Source organism: Taudactylus pleione, unplaced genomic scaffold (genome assembly GCF_031769625.1).
Source record: "Taudactylus pleione unplaced genomic scaffold, aTauple2 ptg000157l, whole genome shotgun sequence".
NCBI classification, from domain to species: Eukaryota; Metazoa; Chordata; class Amphibia; order Anura; family Myobatrachidae; genus Taudactylus; species Taudactylus pleione.
Window position 1 is genome coordinate 7,056,140 of NW_028284559.1, and position 27,800 is coordinate 7,083,939.

General features: G+C 45.4%; 1 protein-coding gene across 2 annotated transcripts in view; it reads left to right on the top strand.

Moving 5' to 3' along the window:
* Positions 1–7,533: 7,533 nt before the first annotated feature.
* Positions 7,534–27,800, top strand: part of VCL (vinculin) — a 111,498-nt gene continuing 91,231 nt past the window's right edge. For both annotated transcript variants that reach the window (XM_088474981.1, XM_088474982.1), the window contains exon 1: positions 7,534–8,087. In XM_088474981.1, the coding sequence (XP_088331107.1) occupies positions 7,920–8,087 (168 nt within the window). In that variant the 5' untranslated portion in view covers positions 7,534–7,919. The remainder of the gene's footprint in view (positions 8,088–27,800) is intronic.

The following is a 27,800-nucleotide window of genomic DNA, read 5'->3' on the forward strand; positions in this document are numbered from 1 at the left end:
AGTCTATAGCCTGGAAGGAGGATGCAGATCTGTCAACGGAGCTCCACCGCCTGCTGGTGAAGGGGAGGAGAAGCTGCACTAGACTCTGTCAGCGCTGACTCCGGACTTGGACAGGTACAGGGGGTCAGAGAGGGGAGTATTTAGTGTGATATGTGGGGGGAGGGGGCTGTATTCATGGCTGTAAGGAGTGTTCCATGGCTGTATGGAACACTCCTGTGCAGGCTCCTCCCTGGCCATGAAAGCAGACTGCAGGCTAAACGCAGTGACTCAGTGGCCATGTGCTCTGCCCACACTCAGCCAGGGCTGACTCTCTATGCAGCATGAGGAGAAGCAGGGTGATGGACCAGGACCTGCCCACATGTCTGGGCTCCTTCATACTGTTAATATTCTACTAACAGAGCAGAGGTCAGGTAAGTATCACCCGTGCCTGGCTCCTCACGGGGGGAGGAGAACTGCAGTGATCAGAGGCTTCATGAGTACAAACTCCTTTCTCCTGTTACACCTATGCAGAACAATTCATCTTTGGTTATCATGATCTCCTGCTGCAGTAGAAGAATAGCAGCTGTGGGGATCTTCAGATTTATACAGTATATGTGTGTACCCAGGGTTGCCTACCCTCCCGATTCGGGCGGGAGCCTCCCGATAAACGGGTGCAGCTCCCGCCCCCCCGGAAAGGCAGGTAAGCCTCCCGCCTGCCGCCAATCCCCCGACCCCCCCTCCGAATTACCTGATAAACCCCCGCAGCGGGGGGGCCGCTGACGCGATTCGCGTCATTTTGGCCCCGCCCCCTGCTTCGCAATGCCTTTTTTTCCTGCATTGTGTAGTGGGGGTGGGGCTAAAATGACGCAATCACATGGCCCCGCCCCCTGTCACGCCCGCAAACCGCCCTCACCTCATTTGGACCCGCCCCCTTTTGCCGACCATGCCCCCTGTTCTGCCGATCTGGCTGCTCCCTCCCGGAAGGAGCAGCCAGATTGTCGGCAAGTATGGTGTGTACATGTCTCAGCAAGTCACTGAGTGTAATAGACTGTAAGCTCTTCGGCCCAGCACAGTACAAATCCCCCCCCCCCCTTTGTACTATGAATGTCACTGTCCTATCTCTGTGTAAGTGGATCACAGCTGTGTTGTGTGATGATTTAACAAGTCCCTCCTATACTTTGACACGATTCTGTATTGCAGCTCCCTCAGGCTAGGTAGTGTGGGGTGCAGGATGTGGGAGTGGGGTGTAGGTAATGTGGGGTGCAGGGTGTGAGAGAGGGAAGCATGTAGTGTGGGGTGCAGGATGTGAGAGGGAAGCATGTAGTGTGGGGTGCAGGATGTGAGAGGGCAGCATGTAGTGTGGGGTGCAAGATGTGAGAGAGGGAAGCATGTAGTGTGGGGTGCAAGATGTGAGAGAGGGAAGCCTGTAGTGTGGGGTGCAGGATGTGAGAGAGGGAAGCATGTAGTGTGGGGTGCAGGATGTGAGAGGGAAGCATGTAGTGTGGGGTGCAGGATGTGAGAGAGGGAAGCATGTAGTGTGGGGTGCAGGATGTGAGAGAGGGAAGCATGTAGTGTGGGGTGCAGGGTGCGGGAGCAGGAAGTAGGCATTGTGAGATGCAGGGGGTGGGAGAGGGTAGTACACAGTGAGAGGTGCAGGGTTTGAGATAGAAGCAGAGGCTGAATCTTATTATCAAAATCCCCAAAGCTTGTGGAGGGGGGGTTCAATTAAAATTTCCATACCCCCACTTCAAAATTCCCACTTCGAGCACTGGGACAAACCATGTAACAATGCAAGGGGTGCAAATACATGTGGAGTGATTTTGGCTGCTTTTGCATGTAGCCTACAAATGCTGGACAGCTTTATGTTTAAACTGGAACTAAGATTTCAGTTTGGACACACCCCTCCAAAACCTAAATTCATCTGCACATTTTCTATCTGCCCCACCTGCAGTGCAGCATGGCTTTACCAAGATACACAGTCACTTGCTCTTTCTTACTCAGGGCCTGATTCAGCATGGATCGCTATTCTGCTTATACGCACGCAACTGCATTGCTAATACCAGCTGTGCTATTTAAATGTTTACATTCACATTGCATACTCAGCCTGACATAAGGATGCCTACTTCCCTATTCACATCTGTATACCAGGCCAACATAGCGAAACAATCGGTAACAACAGACCCAGACGCACAGTTAAGGAAGCCCAGACCTCACTCAGGAATTGCTAACTTCTGTGCATGCTATGAGTACTCAGGAGGCGTCTGGTATTGCAGTGGATAATTTATGCACACCCATGTAACGTTGTTGAAACGCACTGGCACGCCTGCGTTCACACGGCCCCCCCGTCACCACCCACAAATGACACTCCCTGTCAATCACTCTGCCATGGGGCTGCATAGCCTCTGTGTACGTAGTTCTGACCCCAGCGTCTGGCCCGCGCTGCGATGCATCGACCGATTGCGTGCGTATACACAACTGCGTTCCTTGCTGAATCAGGCCCTGTATTCCCAAATATCAATCAAGCCCTCTGTCTGCCTCAGAAGTAATCCTGCTCCAGTCCCTGACTTTGGAATATAATTTATTACACATCACTTTGTGTGTTTTCTTGTTTTTACTTGTTTTTTATTTAAAAAAGCACAGATTACAAGCATACGGATATATTCAAATGTGGAGTATGATATGTCATTGCCAAGGAATTAACATAAACGCAGCAGCAAGTAGAATTGGTGTAAATCATAATACTGTACTATGAAACTTCCATATTTAAGAAGGAGAGGAGGGATATGGGTAAGAAGGATAAAAGGAGAGGGGAGATTGATTGTTACAAGTGGGGAAAAGATATCTAGCTCAGAGTCCAGGAGCGCTGATGTATGGGGAAGATGTGCAAAGCTCACCGTATGGGGGAAAGTGATAAGGATATTATATTAGAATCTCTATACACTCCTGCCTATACCTTCTAATATCCTGACTATAAACCTCTAAGGATGATGCTATTTTGCGTATGCAGTCATATAGTAAATAAAGACTCCAGACCTTGAACCTGTGGTTCCAAAGCACAAAGTGATATTTCAAGTAAAAGTACAGTCAGTTACACGCTATGATCTAAGTACAATTTAGCGCAAAGAATTATACAGACCCAAGTACAGTTATACATACGCAGCGCTCTGGACCAGATGTAGGCATCAGCAAGAAACCCCCGTCTATCAGCATTCAGCAAGAAGACTCAGACTGGGGTCACAACACACATGTTTATACTCTCACAGAAACAGACAACACAATAGAGAGGCTTGTCGTTGATGCCATTGGTTCTCAAGGAGGATGCATCTGTTGCAGAGCATTTAACAGGGTGATTCAAATAGACACAGTCCAGCCTCTAACAACTGGTTGTCTCTGGTTTCCTGCCTCATGCACATCCTAACAGTTGGTCATATAATGTACATTTCAGTGCTTTAAGTCTCTGCGGTCCATAAGTTGAGAATGCATGCTGCGATCTTCACACTGACGATACCAGAATGCTGTTGAAAGAGTGCAGATCAGTATAATATCAAACATGACTTACTTATCATGTATTAAACCTTAGCTACCAAATAACCTTTATTTCACAGCAATTATAATAAATGAACAAACTTGAATGTACTGTGTAAGTATTTGGGGTTTGATAGAAAGACGCTAGTTGACTTGGGGCAGATGCGTGCGCATGAAGCTAATAAACAGCGTTTTCATACAGGATCTTATGCATTCGCTAATATGCGACTAGTTAACAGCGCAATTGTGCGTATTTATGTGTGTATGAGAAATGGTGTAAGATGCAATCGCATGATGCTAATAGTAACATCGCCATATGTACTTAAGTGTGTTTACCTAAAATGGCGCTTGGGCAGTCATTCGCAAAATGGCGTCTTGCGATCTCATTTTCTAAAATGGCGTATTGCGGCCAGTCGCAAGATGGCGTCTTTACGATCTAATTTTAAGCTGATCTTGTCTCAGCCAATTATCCAGCTTCGACAGTGGGTACCAATCTCAGGAAATATTATATGAAAATAGGATTAGGAGAGGTGAGAAACATTTGTAAATAGAGCCAAGTAGCCCAGATCTGGTGATTTCAATGTGGTGGGTTATTTTCCATTTGGGCAATGTATCAAATAAAGGATTCTGGGTAAGAAATGCATAGAGGTCCACACTGCTTGAATGTGGGAGGTCAATTTTGCTACATGGTCATCAGCGTTTTGAAGTGGGTTATAAAGGAGGAAGGACCACAGGTTCTTTTGAACAGGAACAGACAATTTCTACTTTGGTCATGTCCCAGAGTCCAAAAGGTGGAAATCTTGGGACATGGTCAATGTGGAAAAAATATACCTATCTGCCCGGGATGTAGTCAGCATCCCAACAGTCAGGATGCCAACTGTTGCAATACAGACAGATTGCGGAGGTAAGTATTAGGGTTAGAGGGATGGTTAGGTACTAGGAGGAGGGATAGGGTTATGCTACGGGAGGGGAGGGGAGGGTTAGTGTTAGGCTGCGGGACAGGAGGGTTAGGCTGCAAGAGGAGTTGGTTATAATTAGTATTATATTTCTTAAAGAAATGTCGGTTTTCTGACCATCAGCATCCTGACCGCCAGGATCCCGTACCTAACCCATCTCCTCACATCCACACTGACATAAAAAAGGTGGGCAAATCATCAACTGTGTGGTACTATCCATAGCAGTGTTCCCCAACTTCAGTCCTCAGGGTCATCTAACAGTGCATGATTTTTACAGAGAGGGAAGTTGAGACTGTTCCAAAGGGGAGTGATAGTAAGGGAGTGACTGGTAGGGAAGTCTCCTAGATCTCATAGTGAGAAGTGATTTAACCAAGGTGAGCCTGTTCCCGTAGGCAGTCACCAGATATGAGAGAGGCAGCATAATATAAATAGGCTGAATATCAGAGCAGGATAGAGAGTTTGGGAGAGCAATGAAAGTTTCAAATTGGCTGAGGTGGTGGGACGCCTAATCCACGACCTCCTCAGTTAATGAGTTGCTTAAGGAGAGATAACTTGATTCTGGGGAATGTGCTGTTATCGATGAACTTTTACAGAGATATTTTGGATGGATAAGAACTCAAGACTTTTTAAGAAGGGACTGGTTCTAAAATTGCTGTAGTGTTAACAAGACACCATGTGAAAAGAGGGACAGTTTCTTTTTCAAGTCCCCCATCTGCATAACCTGTATACTCAGAGAAGCCCTCATGGCAGTTGCAGGGGGTTCTATCACAAGGGCAAGTGGGAAAGGGGGCAGCCTTGGCGGGTGCTATTGCTGACAATTATAACATCAGAAAGAGACATTGGGATATATGTAATATCCTGGGCAGGGGCGTATCTATAATGGGTGCAGGTTGTGCGGGTAGACTCTGTGCACACTCTAGTGCCCAGAGTCTACTGATGCTGCGGCTGGCCGGCCAGCCACGTCAGTCAGTTGCCGGGGAGAGAGGAGGGAACCCCGGGAAATGCATACGGGCCCCCTCTTCTCTTAAGACGCCCCTGAGCCTGGGAGTTGCAGGCAGCCGCAAGATGTTGCCATTTTAGCTGCTAGGTTAAAGCAGCAATATTTTAAAAAGTCAAAACCAACCTGGTTTTGCCTTTTAAAAGAATTGTGTTGCAAGGAAAGTATAGGACAACTTCTGACTACTGACACCTACTAAAAGTCTGTGGGAAGTAAATGCAGTGTGGCTCTTAGCAAATCAAAGTACATACCCCTAAATTGTGCTTTCTCCAGCTCTTGGGTCTGATTTACATAAGCTCTTCCCTTATAACAAAAACTTGTGGATGTATCCCAATACAGGTTGAGTCTCCCATATCCAAAATGCTTGGGACCAGATTTTTCCTTATTTTGGAAAATTAGCATACCATAATGAGATTTCTAGGTGATGGGACCCAAGTCTAAACACAAAATTAATTTATGTTTCATATACACACAGCCTGAAGGTAATTTTGTGCATCAAAGTTTGTCTAGATACACAAAATTAATTTCTGTTTCATATACACACAGCCTGAAGATGATGTTTATACAATACTGTATGTTTAATAATTTTGTGCCTTAAACAAAGTCTATGTACATTGAAAGCAAAGCTGTCTCTAACTCAGTCGTGCACAAATAAATCCGTATTTCTGAATAATTGGGAGGGTCACCCTGTAGGCGCATTAATGTGTTTCAGACAGTCCAACATGACCCTGCCCACCATGTCCACAAAAGTGATGCAATCTTGTCAGGGCCGGATTAAGGTCTGTGGGAGCCCCTGGGCAACAAACTTGTGGGGGCCCCTAAATACCACCATTTCTCGTCACCCTAGGATTTTTTTTTCCTTTCTATTCACCTTAATGCCCCTCTTGCAATGCCCACTGTAGACGTGCCCCTTATGCAATGTCCCCAGTAATGGTCCCCCCTATGCAGTGCTCCTTATGCAGTGCCCCTTGTAGTAGTCCTCCCTATGCAGTGCCCCCTGTAGTAGTCCTCCCTATGCAGTGCCACCAGTATTGGTCTTCCCTATGCAGTGCCCCTTATATAATGCCCACAGTAGTGGTCCCCCCTATGCATTGCCCTCAGTAGTAGTCCTCCCTATGCAGTGCCACCCTTAGTAGTCCTCCCTATGCAGTGCCCCCTGTAGTAGTGCCCCCAGTATTGGTCTTCCCTATGCAGTGCCTCTTATATAATGCCCACAGTAGTGGTCCCCCTTATACAGTGCTCTCAGTTGTAGTCCCACCTATGCATTGCCCCCAGTAGTAGTCCACCGCTATACAGTGCCCCCAGTAGTAATCTCCCCTATGCAGTTTCCTTTATATAGTGCCCCAGTAGTATTCCCCCGAAAGCATTGCCCCCAGTAGTAGTAGTCCACCCTAAACAGTGCCCCCAGTAGTAGTCCCCTATACAGTGCCCCCAGTAGTAGTCCCCCATGCTCTGCCCCCAGTAGTAGTCCCAAAAAAGGGTGCATGATGCAACAAAACAACATATTGATTGCACTTTCATTAATTAGTTTTATAATTCTTTCTTTCTCAGAATTGCCTGATTAGTATCGATTTAATTATAGTACAAACGTTTTGCTGCATTGGGTACAGAACAATGCAATTACAGAATGTTATCTGTCATATGTGTTACGGTTTTCTCTTACAAAAAAAAAAAAAGGGAATCCTGGATTATGTGGCAGTTTCCCTAACATGACCACATTGCCCTAGACTACAGTGAGCTGTCCAGAACCACGAAGTTCCTCCTCTTGTCGCAGAGTATCTCTCTCTTCCCTCTTTCTGCCTACACTGCCCTATATCTATATCCTCCTCAGCCCGCCTGATGACCTCACATCTCACATTCCTGGACCTCCGCGGTGACGTCACACCACAGCCCAAGCAGCAGGAATCCCTGCTCCCCCCCGCTGCTCCCAGGCTTCTCTCCTTATAAGGCGATGACGGCGCGTGACGTCCCAGGCCGAGGCTCGTGCCCCCGTGTGAGTGTCAGCTCGCTCAGCCAATGGTCGCGATGGAAAGAAATAGCAGCTGGGGCATGGGAGCCGGGCATGGCTCCCTTGTACGTAAGAAGGCGGGGCGCGGTGACGTCACCGGGCAGCCTGGGAGAGATAGGAGTTGGGAGTGCTGTGTGAAAGTGTCCGGGAGACTTTAGCTGCCCGGATTGGGGGTAGGTGGCAGATTGCTGCAAGAGGAACGACATTCTGCAAAGGGAAGAACGCCCAGCACGTAGAGAGTACTCTCCAGCATAAGGTGCAACACATCCATAGGCACTGGGCATAAGACGAGAGGAGGCTGCTGCACAGCGTACACAGCAGGAGCTGGCCACAGGTGTTGGCACTTAGTGTGTGAATCCTAACTGCCGGGCACAGAAGGTGCCCCTCTCCTGGGTGGCATCAAAGTTGAGCTCTTCGTTTTCTTCGGTGACTGGGGTGTAACAGAGCTGCCAACATGCCTGTGTTCCACACCAAGACCATAGAGAGTATCCTGGAGCCGGTGGCCCAGCAGATCTCCCACCTGGTCATCATGCATGAAGAAGGGGAGGTTGATGGCAAGGCCATACCGGAGCTCACAGCACCTGTGGCTGCTGTGCAGGCAGCAGTCAGCAATCTTGTGCGGGTAAGTTGTAAGGAGGGTTAATGCAGTGGCTAGAGTATTCAATGCAGTAACCCATGTTTATCATGCAGGGCTAAAGGTAAAAACACATTTATTTCATAAACTGAAATACTATGCATCATTATATACACGTGTTTATAATTTATATATATATATATATATATATATATATATATATATATATAATTATATATGCCACACGATGTAACTAAATGATTCAACCCATTCTAATTCTAGACTTCTTTCCATGTACATATGTAACTTACTACTTTGTTGCATCCAGTGTGACAGTGAGCTGCATATGCTGTAGTCTTTTATATCCCATCAACATAGTAATTCAGCATTTAGAATGATTGTCTGTGTTGTCATTGCATAAAAATAGTTTGGGTGTCAAAACATGTAATACAGTAAATGTATAATTTGTTTTCCATTCCGCCAACAAATCTTCACACTGCAAATTATGCACAAACACAGACGTCCTTACTATACGTGTTATTCATAAACATTTGATGGAGGGAAATATTGCATGTCTCCACCATGAATCACTGTCAGAGCCCAGTGCAGCTTCCTTTGGTGTTGTCATTTATTTGTGTCCATATCATATTGCAAAGGGTACATTTAGTTTCGAGACTGTTGTACAGTGATGCATTCTCATCTTACTTTATATTTTGATTGGGTTTAGACATTCTCTGCTCCCTGTATGGAACCATTTTTCATTCATGGATTATGCAGGAAAATGTTTTTTTTATGTGATTAAATAATGATCCTGTATAGAGTGGCATCAGGGGTATATCTACCCACTGGCCAGGATGGCACACGCTAGGGGTGCTGGCCGAGGGGGGGGGCACCATCCGGTGGTGCCACCCGTGGACAAGGGGTACATGTTTAGGGCCCCTTTTGCTCCCCCCCCACCACCGAGCCCCCGCAGCCCACTTACCCTGTGGCTGCAGCAGGCTCCTCAAAAAGAGCAGCAATGCGGTACACGTGTGTTAAAAAAACAAAACTTTATGAATAATTTGCTCGTGGCAATCACCAGTGGCTGCCAGTGGAACGAGCAAAAGTTTTATAAAGTTTTTTTTTTTTTACACAAGGCGTGCGTGACGTCACGTGCGTTGCATTGCTGCTCTTACTGAGGAGCCTGCCGCAGCCTCCCAGCAGCGGGAAGATACAGCGGCGCAGCGGGAGCCAACCTGAAGGGGAGCCAGCATGGTGATGAGGTAAGTACTGGGCGTGGGGGGCACTGCATAACATGCACTACTTTAAGGGGCCATGCGTATGGGGCACTACCACTTTAGGGGACCTGCATATGGGCCAAAATGACAGAGGGCACTGCATAAGGATCGCTGTATGTGGGGTACTACTTTAGGGGGACCTGCATTTGTGGCAAAACTACTGGGGCACTGCAGAAGGGGCACTACTTTAGGGATGCTGCATACGGGGCACAAATATAGGGGGCACTGCATAAGGGTCACAATACAGATACACATAACTAAAAATGGGGGTGTATCATATATTATAAAATTTGGAAAACCCCTCCCCCCATAAAAATCCTGCGTTTGCCCCTGCCTGGGGACATAGAAGGGGGTTGGCAGGGGACACGGAAAGGGAAAGGCTAATGACTGGGGAGACAGAATGTAATTATTCCAAAAATATGGAGGGAGGGAGGCGCCAGTCCATTACTTTGACAGGGGCACACAGACCCCTAGATACAGCCCTGAGTGGCATTGCAATAAACTTTTTTTAATTTTGTTTATAGCAGGTTGTTTCAGTATGAAATGTGCAGCACTGTAGATAATAAAATATTTCTATGCATGCTGTATGGTTATGTTGGAATTCGGTAACTATGGTCATTTCTCCATATCCCAAATTTGAAATGAAACCGTTCTCATCTGAATAATGTTGAACTGATGGTGAACTTGGCTGCCCATTTTGGATGTAGTCAGCATCCCGGCAGTCTAAATACCTGCTCCGGAATCCTGACAGCAGTCGGAATCCTGGCTCCAACATCCCGACCGCCGACATTCCAAAGGTAAGTATCGGGGGTTAGGGGAGGGTTAGGTTAAGTGGAAGGGTTATGATTAGGCACTAAGGGGGAAGGTTAGGTTTAGGGTACATGGAGGCAGGGGCACCGGGTTGGACGGGGGGGAGGGGGATGGGTTCAAATTACCCGGGCTCGGGCTTGCCGGAGGGGCCCGGCGGGGGCCCAGTCCGGCACCGCTCCCCCCCTCCCCCCCCCCCCCCCTCTTACATGACAACAGCACTAGGAGACTGCTCGCGGCTGCTAAGAAGCAACCACAGCAGTCTCCTATGCCTGTGGTGGAAGTGATCAAGCTGATCGTGCCCCCCCACTGGCTATGCACCAGGCCTAGGGGAGCTCAGAGTGCCGCGCTGCAAAACTTGTTTTTTTTTTTCCTTTTTCCTCGAAGGGGGCGTGGCCACACCTTCCGCTATTAGGCCACGCCCCTTTGTGCCCGGGCCCGCCACGGCTCTCGGCAGGCCTGCATGGAGGGGGAGATTAGGTTTAGGCACTAGGGGGAAGGTTAGGTTCAGGCACCAGGAAGGGGTAGGGGTAAGGGTTAGCCTTAGGAAACTTATATGTTAGTGTCGGGATTGTGACTGTCTGGATGCCGCTATCTGTATTCTGACAGCCGGGATCACATACCCATCCCGCCCATTTTCTGGTAGCTTTGTACAAGTGGTTAGGCACACTAGAACTTACTTTCCACGGAAAAGTTAAGAGTGAGCAATTTGGCAGCAGCTTCATATGTCCCCGGGGTCTGTTACCAGCTGCATTCCGTGTCTCGGGAACCTGGTAGATGATGCGGCTGTTTTGTGCTGTTAGTAAGAGAGGAAATGATGGCTTATTAAGATTCCAAAACACTCTATAGCCTAAATGGCTAAGTAAAAATGGTAACGTTTGGTGCACTATTTTCACGCCATGCAGCTTTACCATAATCCTTTGTAGTCGGTAATGATGCGGAGTATGATGCCCCTGATCCATTGTAGCATGCTTTGTACCATATTGCTGTTCACATCACAATCGTAGCAAGTAAAGCCTTTGGTCAGACGTGACATTTATGTCATTGTCAAATCTACTATCAGTAGGGCTCACTTACTAATGTTGTATTACAGTGCTACATAAGCCAATAGGCTTTTCTGACTGGTACAGGTTGGACAAAGGAAGCAAATACCAGGTTGTTATGGTTTAGTGCAGATTTTGTACCTACATTTTCGTTTCATTTAATGAAAGCTACATTTTGGACCACAAGTAACTAGTAATTCTCATGTTCGCCTCCTGCATTGTTGTCATTCCTCCTGTGCCTTGCTTGTATAAATGCATACAGTATGTATTTGGCCTGTGTAGAACGGGATACAGTCAATATCCTGGCGGCCGCAATGCCGACGCTGATATTACCGATGCTGGAATCCCGACGCCTCTCACAATATGTCTTGGTATTATTATGTCTATTGATGGTTACAGATCTCTGCTTGAACTGAGCTTAATGTGCAGTGTTCCTAAAGGTGCATACACACTACACGATATGCTCCCTGAGCGATATCGTGTAGTGTGTCCCCGGCAGGCTATGCTCCATGTCGTTCATGACATTGAGCACAGCCGCTTAACGATATCGTTCAGTGCCGGGCTCTCTCCCCCATTCCCCAACATGCCGCAACCTGACGAGGTTGTCAGATTGTGCTGCATGTTCAGGCGATGGACAATGTCGGAAACGACCAGCGGGAGTGCGCATCGCTGGTTGTTTCTGACATAAAAGTGCACGATTTGTGCACGATTACTGAGCGATTGCACGATTACGATGTCGTAATCGTGCAGTCGCTCAGTAATATCGCCCAGTGTGTACCCACCATAAGGCATACTGTACAGTCCATCTCCTTTGTTGTTCAGTTTCTTTATTATACTCCACTCCTACCATCTCTTCCTCCCCTTTCTGTCCTGGCTTTCTTACTCTCAGTCCTTGCCTTTTTAGGAAAGGCCCTCCGGCAGCTGGGCCAAGCTAAGAGGTAAAATAGATAAGCAATGAGCGTTTCCAAATTATCCTCTATAACCTTCCAAGTGCTGTTATTATGAAATACATGAATTTTCATAAATATGACTCACAAAGTGCAAACACCTTTTCATTTCCTCAGCTGCTTGAAATAAGGATATCAAATTAATATCTCATACTTTAATATAGATTTGTAGGAACTTCCCATTTTGGTAGAGATTTTTTTATTCGTGTTCTCATCAAGCCTCGTCTTGCAAAGGCCGTGTTCCTAAAGTGAGTATAGTGTAGCAGCACTTTTCTGCTTCCTACAGTAGTAGGATGTAGCTGTAAATCCTAAAAGAGGTGCCCTACCATTCTTGAGCATATCACCTTCTAAAAGTGGCCACATAGAATTCTAGACTCTCTGGAGACAGGGCAGCTGCAGGACAGGTGTCATATTGCTTCAGTGTCATTCCCCACTCACAGACTGATCCTTTATTGCTAAATATTTTTATCCAAGAGCTGTGTCCAAAAAGTTGTTGACAGTATGACTGTGCCCATATACATTTTACCTGTACTTAATGTCGGGTTTTTGTAGCATTTTAGAGCTGGACAGATGGTATAGAGTTTTGCTATTTGTTTCTGGACAAGTTTTTATATTGTACTTACAGATTGCACAGTGTTTTACAGTGAATATTTGTCTTTGCCATCTCTCAGGTATGATAAATTGCACATAGGAATAGAATAAGGGTATACAAAGGTGACGGAGAAGGTGAGGTGGTGGTAGGGAAAACCCTCTCTTAAGTGCCCCCACTATCACCACTCCCAAACGCAAAAGGAAGTACTGTTACCGCTGCAAACACAAAGCTAGCAACGGTTACCACTGCCTGTGTTACATGTGGCATCTATTGTCGTTTCTTCTTTAGCAGTTTACCTCTATCTGATGTCCTCTTTTACAAATAAAAACATTTTTATCATTCTTTGGGCTCGATTCAATTGAATGCAAATTTAAATAGCACCGGGAAGGAGCTCCCGGAGCTATTCAATTCTGCTCGCTGTTAGGTTGGCGAATGCCCGTTCTCGCGCCTTAAACATGGTGTTTAGTCGCGAGCGCAGGCATTCTCTGACTAAACTGCCCGGCGCGGTGCTGTTTCCGATGCGCTAAGAGCAGAAACCAGCATTGCGCTTGTACTTTTGTTGGATTTCTGCTCGCACCCCTGGAGGGATGCTAGAAGAAATCCTTAACAGCGCGTTGAATTGAATAACTCCAGGAGTTCCTTCCCAGCACTATTTAATTTGTGTTCAATTGAATCGACCTCCCAGAGACTTTTATATCCCTGCTATATTGGTAAAGCTGACAATAGAGATTTAACAACTACTTTAAATACCCCATAGAATGTAATAGCTGGTGTTCCTCTAACAATATTTTTAAGCAATGGAAGCAGCTAAGATTAAGTTAACATACTACATAGCCACAATGAGAGATGTACTATAAACCACAAGACTGAGAGTTACAGGGAGGTAGCGGTTAACACGGTATGCAGGGTGTGGTATTACCAGAGCAATACAGTGTTACAGATAGAGTAATAATAGCCATATGTTTACAAATGTAACACCCACCACTGGGATTTTTCCAAAGAAGAGGCAGGAAAGAAGGAAGAAAAAAATCCTTTTTGGGGCACAGGCAACTAGCTGAAGTACCCGGCATTGCCCGGGTTTAAATTTTTCAAAGTTAAGCATCCCAGATCAATTGTCAACAGGAAATCCTCCCGGTCACAGATTCCGGCCACACCCCCTGCAATGCAGATCTGACTGCTCCTTCCCGGAAGGGGCAGCCAGGAATATCGGCAACCCTGCCCTTAACCCCCTAGTGTGTCTTCTGGGATCCAATGTTACCACTCTGAAGTTTTCATCCAAATCAATCTAGTGGAAGGCCCAGAACAGGCTCCTCGGGTCAATGTTCTGCACAGCGCACACCAATGGGAGGTCCCACCTGAGCCCTAACCTCCCTGAAACCTGGCCAGGATCCAACTGGACCAAATCGCATTGGTTTCAAGCGGTGCGGGGGTGTCCGAATACATAACCAGAAAGACAACCAGACCAATTAATTTTATATATAAAATCTAAAATAATTCCTGCCACTTCTAAGGAAAGATCCCAGCGTATGCATTAATTACATTAATCCATGGGAGCACCACCACCAATGTTTTTTCCACATAGCGAAATTATCCCCATTAAGCACACGAACTAGTGGGGTCACAAATCATTCTTTATCTTGCACAATAAAAGCCCTGTGCGGGATCACTCTTTCTCTTACATGTGACACCTAGCCTGGACTGGCTGATTTGTTTTTTTTTTCCACTACACTGTTTTCTTTTCAGTCTGCTGCATTTTTACATGTCTACACTAGGGACGTGCAGTCAGGGGAGGCAGAGCTTCCCCTGTAATACTCCTGAGATTTGATATAAAAATGATTAGAATAATACAAAGAAGATATTTATAACTTCTAAACATCATCTTTGTTTATTGTAAGCATTTTTACAGTTAACACACCAGCTTTGTGGATCTCCCTGGGACTGCAGGGAGACAAGAGATGAGGCAGCAACAGCTCAGCCTCGCTTCTGTATAGTCAGGCACTGCTTGCAGAGCTTGGGACGGGGCCACACCACGAACAGTAAGCTGCAAATGAAGAGAGCTAATAGAAGCATGTCTCTGAGTATGGGGGTGTGCCTTGAGCACTGATGGACACCTTGGATGTGTCATGTGACCAGGAAGTGCAGTGAAGTGTTTAGAGATCGGAGCTCAGTCAGCAGAAGCAAGAGAAGACATAGTAATGCAGGTAGGACACTGAAGCTTAGTGTAGTGAGGGGAGAGTTACAGTAAGTTGAGGGGTGAGACAGGCTCCCATGTGTTCCTCCCCAGCCATTGGCCTCACCACATGTCACTGATCTACACATCAATATAAAGTTGCACTATTCTAAAAGTACTCATTGTGGTTGAGGTTTTATATCCTATATAGCATTCCTGCTAGGCTGTTTCAGCGGGGCACTGCGCCCTGCCCTATTTCTCAAGGGCAGAAAGCACCCTGCCTTCCAGCACTGCCGGTGACTGCCAGTGAATGGACGCAGGGCGCATGCGCCCGGCATCCATTCACAGTGACCACGGCGCTTGGGGGCATGCCGGGCACGTCCCCAAGAGTTAAGAAAAGGGGATGCGTCATAAAGACACGTCCCCTTTTTGGTCACACGCGCGCAGAAGTGCCCTAGCTCTACGTCCCGGAGCTTTGCCTTCCACCGGACCTAGAGTGAACAATACTATATGAGCACTATGACTTATCCATAGATGAGAATTTAACATTTCTGATTTGTGTTTACCTTATTGACATGGTGTGGATTCGCTTTATTGGCACAAAATGGAATGTGGGGGCGGGGGATCAACCAAGACTTACCGTATATACTCGAGTATAAGTTGACCCGAAATATAAGCCGAGGTACCTAATTTTACCACAAAAAACTGGGAAAACTTATTGACTCGAGTATAAGCCTAGGGTGGGAAATGCAGCAACTACTGGTAGTAATCCCCCCCCTGGTAGTGCCCCCAGTAGTAATATCCCCCCCCCTGGTAGTGCCCCCAGTAGTAATATCCCCCCCCCTGGTAGTGCCCCCAGTAGTAATATCCCCCCCCCTGGTAGTGCCCCCAGTAGTAATATCCCCCCCCCTGGTAGTGCCCCCAGTAGTAATATCCCCCCCCTGGTAGTGCCCCCAGTAGTAATATCCCCCCCCTGGTAGTGCCCCCAGTAGTAATATCCCCCCCCCTGGTAGTGCCCCCAGTAGCAATATCCCCCCCCCCCCGGTAGTGCCCCCAGTAGCAATATCCCCCCCCCCCCCCCGGTAGTGCCCCCAGTAGCAATATCCCCCCCTGGTACAGCCCCCAGTAGCAATATCTCCCCCCTGGTACTGCCCCCAGTAGTAATACCCCCCTGGTAGTGCCCCCAGTATTAATCCTCCCCTGGTAGTGCCCCAGTAGTAATCCCCCCCCTGTAGTAATCCCTAATCCCCACCCTGGTAGTGCCCCCAGTAGTAGCGCCCCCCAGTAGAGAGAGATGTAATAAAAAAACAAACAAAAAACACTTACCTGAAATCCCGCTCCTGGTCCCGACGCTGCTACTGGCTCCTCCGACCGCTTTGCATTATGGGAGAGACGTCGTCATGACGACGTCTCTCCAATTACCCACTGCGGGAGCCGGAAGATGGCTCCCGCAGTGGGAGCAGCAGCAGCCGATGAGAGTCTGACAGACTCTCATCGGCTGCTGATTACAACAAACACACAGCTGCCGGCTCCGGCGGCTGTGTGTTTGGCAGTGTGTAGTGCTGACCGAACTCCGTCCGGTCAGCGCTACACACGCGGTGCAGCGGTGTCACAGAGACACAGTCTGCACCGCGGCCCGCATGGTACGCTACTCAGCTGCGTACCATGCGGGCATGACTCGAGTATAAGCCGAAGGGGGGCTTTTTCAGCACAAAAAATGTGCTGAAAAACTCGGCTTATACTCGAGTATATACGGTACATAAAATGACTTAAATCTTTACTTCGATAAATGATTTGAAATGGACGTTCGTACTGTAGTTTATGCTGCTCCTAACAAATTAAATATCACTCTATTGAGCAGTGCTAAATAATAGTACAATGCGGTGCTAACAGCAACAAACACAAAATATTTTGTCTAGCTATAGGAAGATTAGGTATCTGCCAAGCTACATTGTTGTCCATAACAGAGCGAATCTTGCTATATGTGTCGCAAGACGGACTCCCGCGATTGGAGACGCGCATTTGCGTCTCCATAACATATAATGGGAGACGCACTCCCGCAATCGGGGACGTGATTTTGGGTCTTCATAGAATTGAATGGAGATGCACTCCCGCAATCGGGGACCCGCAATAGCGTGGCGCATAGCGCAATTCACACGCATGTTTGTGCCACGATCAGCCACAATGAACTGGGGCGTATCTGTACCTGTTAATTATATGGGCACCACTTGAAGCGTGGACACTGCCCCCCTGACTGCCTGAATACTGCCTTCTCCCACTCCCTGGTCACCCACGAACCTGCTTTATTATGGTGAGAGGTATTTGCTTTATCTGTCCTAGGAGTCTATTTACTAAGCAGTGTTAGGAGACAGAGTGAAAAGTGATAAGGTGCCAGCCAATCAACTCCCAACTACCATCTCACAGGCTGTGTTTGAAAAAATTACAGTTGGGAGCTGATTGGCTGGCACCTTTTCACTTTTCACTCTGTCTCCTAACACTGCTTAGTAAATAGACTCCCTATAGTATATCAGAGGACCTTTACACAAGATGCACACCATACGGTGCCAATTTCTTCACCAGCTGGGTTAAAGCAGAGGGTGGCGGCGCAGCACACTGGGAGTAGGGTTTGTTAAACATGCAAAACTTGCCTGAAAATTAAGACAACTGAATCCCTGGACTGACAAGTGGACAGAGTGCACGTGGCACCTGTATAATTAAAACATTCCAATTACCGTATATACTCAAGTATAAGTCGACCTGAATATAAGCCGAGGTACCTACTTTTACCACAAAAAAATGGGAAAACTTATTGACTCGAGTATAAGCCTAGGGAGGGAAATGGCAGCAGCTGGTAGTGCCCCCAGTAGTAATCCCCCCCCCCCCCCCTGGTAGTGCCCCCAGTAGTGAGAGATGTAATAAGAATTAAAAAAAAAACACTTACCTGAAACCCCCGCTCCTGGTCCCGCCGCTAACAGCTCCTCCAGCCGCTTTGAATGGGAGAGACGTCATTACTCATGATTTCTCTGGTCCCGACGCTGCTACTGGCTCCTCTGGCCGCTTTGCATTATGGGAGAGACGTCGTCATGACGACGTCTCTCCCATTACCCACTGCGGGAGCCGGAAGATGGCTCCCGCAGTGGGAGCAGCAGCAGCCGATGAGAGTCTGACAGACATTCAGCGGCTGCTGATTACAACAAACACACAGCTGCCGGCTCCGGCGGCTGTGTGTTTGTGCTGTGTAGCGCTGACCGAACTCCGTCCGGTCAGCGCTACACACTTCACTCGAGTATAAGCTGAGGGGGTACTTTTTCAGCACAAAAAATGTGCTGAAAAACTCGGCTTATACTCGAGTATATACGGTAATATTATTATTATTAATATAATTTTTATTTAAAAAAAAAAAAATGACACATGGTAGTGTTTCTTGTCAGTAAATCAGATCAACAGATCTGATTGTTGGGGACCTGTACCTGGTATCCTTGACTGGACTTGAGGCTTGACTGCTTGAGAAAGGTCCGTGTAGTGGACCGAAACGTCGCCCTGTATGATTGTAAGCCCTCTCTTTTGAATATTAAAAACTGCAAACTACTGGTGAGTGCCATCCTTTAAAAAATATATAAATTGCTGGTGAACCTGGGATTACGGCGATACAGCTGAAGTGCACCCCTCTGATGTGTATGGACTTCGCTTGATGTGAGTGCTGGACCTTGGATATATATATATATATATATATATATATATATATATATATTAATTATTATTTTTTTTTTATTAGGTTGAGTCTCCCATGTCCAAAATGCTTGGGACCAGGGCTATTTAGTATATCAGAATATTCCGTATTTTGGAATATATGCATACCATAATTAAATATCTTGGGAATGGGACCCAAATCAAAACACAGAATGCATTTATGTTTTCATATACACACAGCCTGCAGGTCATTTTATACAACGTTTTCAATAATTTTGCGGCTCAAACAAAGTTTGTGTACATACCTGAAATTCATTTGTTTCATATACACCTTACACATAAAGCCAGGAGGTAATTTTGATACCGTATTTTTAATACTTTTGTGTCTAAAACAAAGTTTGTGTAACATGGAACCATCAAAAAACAAAGTTTTCACTATATCAGTCATGCTATCAATATTTCTTATTTCGGAATATTTGGATATGGGAGACTCAACCTATATATTATAAAAATTAGGGTTTTAGAAGATCGTTATAGGTCATTGGGTTTGGGGCCTGGGCAGGCACAATTACATTTTTGGAAGATACGTATTTGCCAGCTGTCTCCCATTTTAGTTAGACTGTCTGTTTTTTAGATTTGTCCCTGCAAGCTTCTGTAACATATCAAGTTGCTGTTTTACAGTGTTTGGAACTATATTAGACCACTCCTCTGGTTCTGTATACTGCACAAAGTGCTTAGTATTCATTATTAATCTGCATAATTGGCTGTAAAACACAGAAGGAATATTAAAACTACATTAAAAGTTTCAGAAAGGTGTCTAAATATAGTAATGCTGTACACTATACAATTATCTGTCCAATGTGGCTGGTTGGAATGAAAATCTGGTAGTGTATGGGAGCAAATGACAGTCGATTATATGGTTTTAAACACTGGAAAACAGTCAAAAACGATTGTTCAAATTGGTTCAATTTATTTTATTACTAAATGTCCCTGATCTAAAAAACTTCTCTTTATCGGTTTCCTTTAGATATATCTCCGATTGGTTGTTGAATCGTTCTGTTTATACTTCCCTGGAAGTGGAGAGAGAATTATTTAAACTATACTCCTTGAGTGCTCTTCTCCACACCCCCAAAAAATCAATTCCCCAACAAATTATACTAAACCCCCTGTTTAATAACACTTATTTAGCTTGGATGGCGATTAATCGCAGGCTGAAACAGGATTGGCATTACACCCCATTTATCTCTATCTGTGGTAACCCACTATTCCCCCCTGCTATGACTGATAAGGGTTTTGCAGACTGGAAGAGGAAGGGAATTCTAATAATAAATGATGTATTTGATCCTGGGGGTAACATACTATCATTTGCCAATATTAGAAATACCTTTCGATATCTCGAATAGATGTTTCTATATGTATCTCCAATTACGACATTATATTTCTTACTTACCTATTCAACCTCAGATAGTTCTGACCCACTGGTTTCACTTTTATTACTGATAAATTCCCGTCCCTACCATACCAAATTGATAAATGATATGTTGAATAAGAATGATTCCCACGATGTCTGGAACTCTTTACTAGGGACATTCCATCTTTTCCAGAACCTAGCTAATTTCTCTTACATTTTGATTCTACAATGAAGTACTTGCGTACAGCAATGCTCCAGGAAGTACACTATAAAGTTCTGAATAGAGCATATATTTCACAACCTCAGAGGAAATACATGGTCCCTAATGAGACAGGTCAATGCCTTAAATGTCCTCATGACTCGGCCTCCTTTTATCATAATATTTGGGAGTGTGGGAAGATTCGCCGATTCTGGAATAAGATAATGGTTTTTATCAATATTTTTTCTTTACACTTACGTAGAGATCCTTTAGCGATCCTATGTCTTATTTACACTAATTGGGCCCGAACCACAGATCTATTATTCCATTACTTTTTTATTATTTTAACCACTACCAAAAAAGTCATTTTAATACAATGGACCAGTAAGACCCCGCCCTTTATTTCTGCGGTTCAACATCTATTACTTAAACATCTATATTTTGACAGGAGAGCTTCACTTCTAAGTGTCGAGAAGGGAGTAGTGCAATTTTATAGGAGATGGGGTCCATACATTGAACACCTACAACCACAGTCCCAAACCCAAATATTACAGGTGTTTGAAAATATGACCTGGTTCTTACTGAGACAGCTGCTTTAGAGATTAAAGGTATAATTTGATCACTTTCTCCATAAGCTAATTGTATGTGGGTTGATGTGAGGATATGGCTGACGGATACAGAGAGTTGAGAGCCTGATTGCATTTATGATAAAGAAGTCGTGAGGTTCAAATAATAACTTCTTCTTTTGAGTTTCCCCTATGTCCCTCCCACCCTACCTATCGTGTTATCCTATTTGTTTGTATGTATGTCCTGTATACCCCCATTATTAGCATTTGTAACGATTGGATTATTATAAAACAATAGTATGATAGAGATTTTATTTGATCTGTCTTTCTATATAAGCATTGGATCTTCTTTTTTTTTTTTTCTTACTACACAAATGGGAACAATTCAGAGCAGGTCTCTGCAGGGGCGTAGAGAGCCACGCGGGGCCCCGGTAAAGAGGGGGCGTGGCCTAATTTCGCCCTGAAAAAAAATAGTGTTTTGCAGCGCCGCGAAGGGGGCGCTGTGAGCCCCTCAGCCCGGCGCAAAGCCAGTGGGGGGCGCGATCAGTGTGATCGCTCCCCCTTTCAGGCATAGGAGATTGCTGTGGCTGCTACTTAGCAGCCGCAAGCAATCTCCCGCTGCAGCCCAGCACACAGCTGCTGCGGAGGGAGGAGGAAGTGAGGGGGGGCGGCGCCAGATCCGGGCCCCCGCCGGGCCCCTTGGAAGCCCGGGTAAACTGTACCCGCTCCCCCCCCCCCCCTCTCGGCGCCCCTGGGTCTCTGAGTACAGATTTTCACTTGTTTTCAAATTAATATTAAACCCCCCTTGTATATTATTGCTGTCTAGGGAGATGGTTGTTTGGCATAGATGGATAACATAGAAAATGTACAAAATATAGCCAATCTATTATTTCAATGTTTATTTGTAATTAGTACAGAATGTCCAATCTCTGTATGTAATTATTACAAACTTTCAATAAAAAGATTTAAAAATTAAAAAAAAAAAAAATGTTTTCTTAACTAATTTGGCTGAACGTCTATTGTTTTCCAGTGTTTGTGAACAAATGTTCGATTGCCATTTGCTCCCATACACTGCCACATTTACATTCCAACCAGCCAGATTGGACAGATATCTGACAGATAATTGTATAGTGTATGTCCAGCATAAGACCGTTATCTGAAAGTGGACCCCCTTATTCATTTGTCACTTCCTCGCCTAACCCTGAAAGGAATGCCCCACTAGTTTTTAACATAAAATATAACCAGTCCGGCTTCCCTCAATACATTTATTACTAACGTAGGGATCATTAATGGCAATTATTGGTCACCATCATCACTCTGTCAAGATTTGCTAACTTTTATGAATAACATGGCCATGTAACCATGAGTTGGACAGATCTTTTAATTTTCAGAACATGGATATGTGAGAAATGTTGGCCTGAAATTTAGTCTAAAAGTAAAATGCTCACAGACTGTTTCAGGGCACATATGCAGCTTACAAATGAATGTACAGCTCAAAGTGGGCTTATTAGCTTCTGCATCCTATCCTATCAAGGGGCTGGGTCACACGCAAAGTGGCTGTAGTTGCGGGCAGCCGCGGAAGCCTGATTTACTACCGTTCTACGAATGCTAGATTCCATAGGACTAATTTGAGCTTTTGTGCATCTGCATGCATAAAGCTATGCGGCCCATTAATGTTACGCCAGCCGCCGCCGCAACCGCCATCATTAATATCTGCTCTTGCACCAGTTCCAAGCGAGGTGCAAGAAATCCATCACAATCGGACTTCCCTTCCCCATACGTATTGTTTCTCGGAAAGACAGATCTGGCCATCCTCCTATATGTGTGTGCTGAATGCAAAAATCTGCCATTTGTGCCCATGCACAGAGGTCCGTCTGACTCAGATTCAGGCCCCAAGTGTGCAAAAATGTTTCTGAAGTGTACTGATAGTGTAGCCTGTGTACAATCACTCCACAACCACATTGGTGCTATTATAGTGTGATCATAATTGGTTACTCTCAATCATAAAGTCCCTAAAGGCCTAATTTAGTTGTATGTCTCCCTCAAGGCTGTTAAAATGTGCTTTATTTTACTGTGTTTATGTTTTGAGGGAGTGTATAGTTTTAATGTGTAATCTATAGATGAATATGACATAGAGTTGTGGTACTACAAGTCCATGCAATCTCATGCTGGTGAAAACCAAGCATTGTAAATCTAAATCCTCATCAAAATCCTTGTTTGCAACTTTGATGTATTAATACATCCATCCATCTCTGTCGCGTAGTAATCCAAAATTAATTTTGTTAAAGGAAGAACCAAAATAAACCACCTTTGATGTTGCAAACCTGCTCATTGTGGAGCTACAGCACACATAAATTGTAAGGGACCCATTCGCAAGTTTAATCTTTTTGGCCAGATCATGGGGAAACCACTCTGATTGGCTGCTCGTGTGTAGATACCTTTTGGACTGTAAGTGAGCTGCAGTATTCTCTTTTTTTTTTTTTTGAAAAACAAATTTTTATTGAATTCAAGGTGTAGAAAAAGACAACAGTATAAATAGCATTACAATCATAACAGGACTTACAATTGTCTAGTACAATAACATTGAGTAATACTGTATAATCAGAAATCTATACTTTTCTTCTCTTATGAATTCTAAGTTTATTGTATTTGACATTTATTTACTTATTTAAGTAGTTACTATATAACTGAGACCAATTAAAGAAATTGGTTAAGATAAAAGAGAGAGAGAAAGAAGAAAAAGTTTGGGAGGAGGGGGGGAGGTGGGGGAGGGAAGTCTGGAAGTCGACCACATTTCTAGCATAATCAAGGAATATTTCGTAATAGCGACCATATGGTATTTTCAAATACCTTTTGAATTCTGTTCATAAGTCTCAATGGGTAAATAATTGAGGTAAGTTTCCCATTTGTTATAGAATTTAACAACACCACTTTCAATATTATACATAGCTGTACATCTATCATAATAGAGTATATTAAGCAGTTCCATTCTAGGCATTTTTAAAGATGGAGCCATTTTAGGGATTCATTTCTGCTAAATTATTTATTTTGCTAGAGTAACCATTACAGTAAGGAAAGGTAGCATTGAAGAGGGGATGAGTGTTGGCGACCAAAAAGTGAAGTCTAGCTGCAGTATTCAATGAAGATAACTGATATGGCCAATCATAGGCAACATGCTTGAATTGGCTAATCATGCACACATTCCTGTGTTCATTTGCATCATGGTTCTCATTTTATTATCCTCATTGGCTTTATTTCATATTACTACAAAACAGAAGTAAATAAAATGCCTATGTAATGGCATAATTAAGTTAGAAACAAGGATTTGACTATGTAATAAAGTTTTACAATACTTTGTGACATATTAATTAGGTTTGTGAAATTTCATGATCCTGCAGGACCCGGCTGCAAGGGCATGCTGGTGCTTGTAATTCCCCAAAATTGATGTTTGTCTCCTATACATTATCTTGGTCCCCAGCAGTGGCGCAACTAGGGTCTTCGGAGCCCAGGACAAATTTGAGATTGGCGCCCCCCCTCCCACACACACACACACACACTTGTTACGCACCGAAGATGCGCGGCAAAAAAATGGATGTGCTACTAAAAATGGGGCGTGCCAACATGACACCACCGATTTCTTGTCAGTCTGGGAACATTCCTTTCCATTCCATATGCACCTTACCATGGCCGAAACTAGGAGATCTGTCACCCGGTGCAAGGCAGCAATTTTGCGCCCCCTCCCGTCCCGTACCTGGACTTTGTCCTTGCTCCCCCATAAGGCAGTGCACTAGTCAGACGTCCCTGGTATAGTGACTTACATTATTCCACACATCATAATGCCCATTACACATTATGCCACACACTGTAATGCCTATTCGCAAAGTGCCACTTACATATTTGCCCAACACCATTTTATGTCCCACAGTAAGGCTTCTAATTACTTTAAAATGACCCGCTCGTTGCCAGGGGGTTCCATGCTCGTTGCCAGGGGGTTCCATGCTCGTTGCCATGGAGTTTATGCTCGTTGCCAGGGGGTTTCATGGGAGAAGATGCAGTTTTCAGCATCTTCTCCCGGCACTTGCACTGGCCTAACATACACTATAGGTCCAGTAGGACCTCTAGCATCTTTCTCCTCCTTGGCGGCGGCCATTTTTGGATGGACGATTTCTGAATCTGCAGCCCTCAAGCCACCGTGAGTCAGCCCTCTTTCACCCCCTGCATTCCGGCACGTGCACCTCTAGCCCCCCCCTAGTTGCGGCCCTGACCTTACCTATACGGTGGTGTCTCACAATGTAGAACCTCTGAAGAAATACATCCTCCCTGGGACGACAGCGTCTACAGTCGGTATTCAATATTCATGTAGGTCACATCGTCCGGAAGATGCCTGTTTGTGTGGGAATATTAACAAGGTCATCGTCATACGATAGCGGTTCAACCAGACTCGTTCCCCCTGTATAACTTCCTTCCCCCTGCGTCTCTCAGCCACATCATCATCTCACTGCATCATCTCTTAGCCACACCATCTCCCTCCCTGTGTCGTCTTTTCTTAGCCACACCATCGCCTCCCCCCTGCGTTCTCTCAGCACACCATCACTGCCCCCCTGCGTCAACTCTTAGCACACCATCACCTTCCTCCCTGCATTGTCTCTCAACACACACTGACACACACACACACACACACGCACTGATAGTCTCACACACACATGCTACCAGCCAAGTAAAAACATCACTGACATCAATTGAGTCACCCCCCCCACCCCCTCACGGCAGTCCGACCCCCTCCCATCCCTGCAAAACAAAACAAAACTTACCTGGCTGGTCCGGAGCAAAGAGAGAGCGCTGGGGAAGGAGAATCGCCCTGTCAGTCACCTCAGGTGGCAGTTCTCTGTATAGAGAGAATGGGAAGACTGCCTGGGAGGGGGCTCCCCCTACAGTCCCCCAGCAGCACCAACAGGCACACATGCCTGTTTGTTCAATATTCAGTCCGGGAGCAATGGAGGTGCGGGGGGGGGCTGAGTGGGGGTTACGGTGTCCTGGCTGACGGCGCCCCCCTCTGCTGGGTCTGCCACTGCGCCCAGGGCTCGTGCCCCGCTCTGTTACGCCACTGGTCCCCAGAGCCCAGGGAGGTTGGTTAGAGCCAAAGTTCTATTTGGCTCATTATGCCTGGGTTCAGGGGCACATGTTATGTGGACTGGATTCCACTAGGTCACTGGTTCTCAATTCCAACCTTTAAGTACCCAGAACAGGTCATGTTTTGCGGATTTCTGTATGTGGAAGCAGGTGGAATAATTACTGACCCAGCAACATATATTAGCTCACCTGTGCATGATAAAAGAGATCCACAACATATGATCTGTTGGTGGTACTTGAGGACTGGAGTTGAGAACCACTGACATAGGGCATTTTGCCTTTGTGCTTAAGCTGGGTACACACTAGGTCAACCTATCTAACAATTGGTAAGTGCATACACACTTACCAATCATTCTGCCAATGTGTTTGTGTATGTGTGCTGTCACCGCTGACATCAAAACTGGGCTGGAATTTAAGTTGCCCACCTAGTTAAAATGTCAATCACTGCTGGGTCCCCACAGCAAGCGTACGGGCGTTCGGCAGGTCATCCGTACACACTAGCAGAAGAACGATATATCTTTCAGGTATATCAGCATCGGCTGTGCTTGCAGGCCTGTGTGTGTAGGGGTGACCTGTCGAATGCCCGTACACTTGCTGCAGGGACCGCCAACACTAACATCTGGGTGGGCAAATGTTAACGCCTGCCCAGTTGTGGAAGTTGCCAGACATATTGAGCAGATGATTGGTAAGTGTGTATAGTTTGCCAAATCCGCCCCTGGGTTGGCTTGACGACCAGTTGACCCTTGGGTCGGGTATGTGTTGTACCCATATAAGAATACTCGCGTTGTGCTATAGTTTATTCCCCTATCTTTGCATATTCTTTCAGATTACTGCAGATTATTCAAAATCAGGCATTACTATCCTGCATCGAGTATTCTAAAGAGTGGAGAAGTTTCCTGTAGCAACCAATTAGCTTCTACCTATAATTTTACGGAATGTACTTGATAAATGCTAGTTAGAAGCTGATTGGTTGCAATTACTCAACTCTTTTTAGGAGGCTTGATACTTAGGGCCGTATTCAATTTGGAGCGAAAAGCCGATATTCACGAAAAAGTATTGCCGATTGCGACTTTTCGCCAGGTGGAAAGCTATCTCCGCATTCAATTGCAAACACTTTTTGCGTACTCGAAAACACGATGCAATGTAATAGGCAAAAAAGATTTGCCTATGAATAGGTGGAGAAATAAAGTGCAAAATCGTTATTTTGGGGTGCAAAGGTGGGGAAACCACTCAGCACCCTTGGGACAGCCCCCCAAAGGATAACTACATAAAAAATAAATAAATTGAGGAACACCCCAAAAAAGCACTTTGAAAATGGGGGTGAAAAAGTGCAAACTGGCGGGTGCAAACTTAAATATTTTGGGGGTGTCTGCAAGTATGGGTGACGGGTTTTTTTTTTATTTTTTTTATTGCAGGTGTTTGCTGAAGGTGTGTTTTTTACGTTTCTTATAACTTCTCTTTAGCGACTTTTAAATATGCTTACACCCAGTTTCAATTACCCCAAATTTGACAGGACTTCTTATTTTCACCTAAAATTACAGCTTTATGCCATTCTTCAACACTTGTGCAAAGACGCTAATTAGTGGCAATTGTGCAAACTTAAGTACCCCAAACTGTTTCATTAACAGTTTGGGGTACTTATCGAGCGCTACTACAATGATCCCCAATGTTTCCGCATCTTTTTTGGGGGTTCAGGCTGATTTCCCCAATTCAGACACCACTTTTCACCTGTTCTGACTTTGCGTGTCTGTTTTTGCGTCTTTTTGGAATTGAATAGCGGGTACGCGCCCGATAAGTTTCTGCGGCTAAAATATGCAATGTAGGCAAACTCCAGCATGCAAAACTTTATCGCATACGCAAAACTAATACCCATATAGAACTTGTAACATCCACAAATCAGTGCAGTGTGCTGTCATTGATGAAAATAGT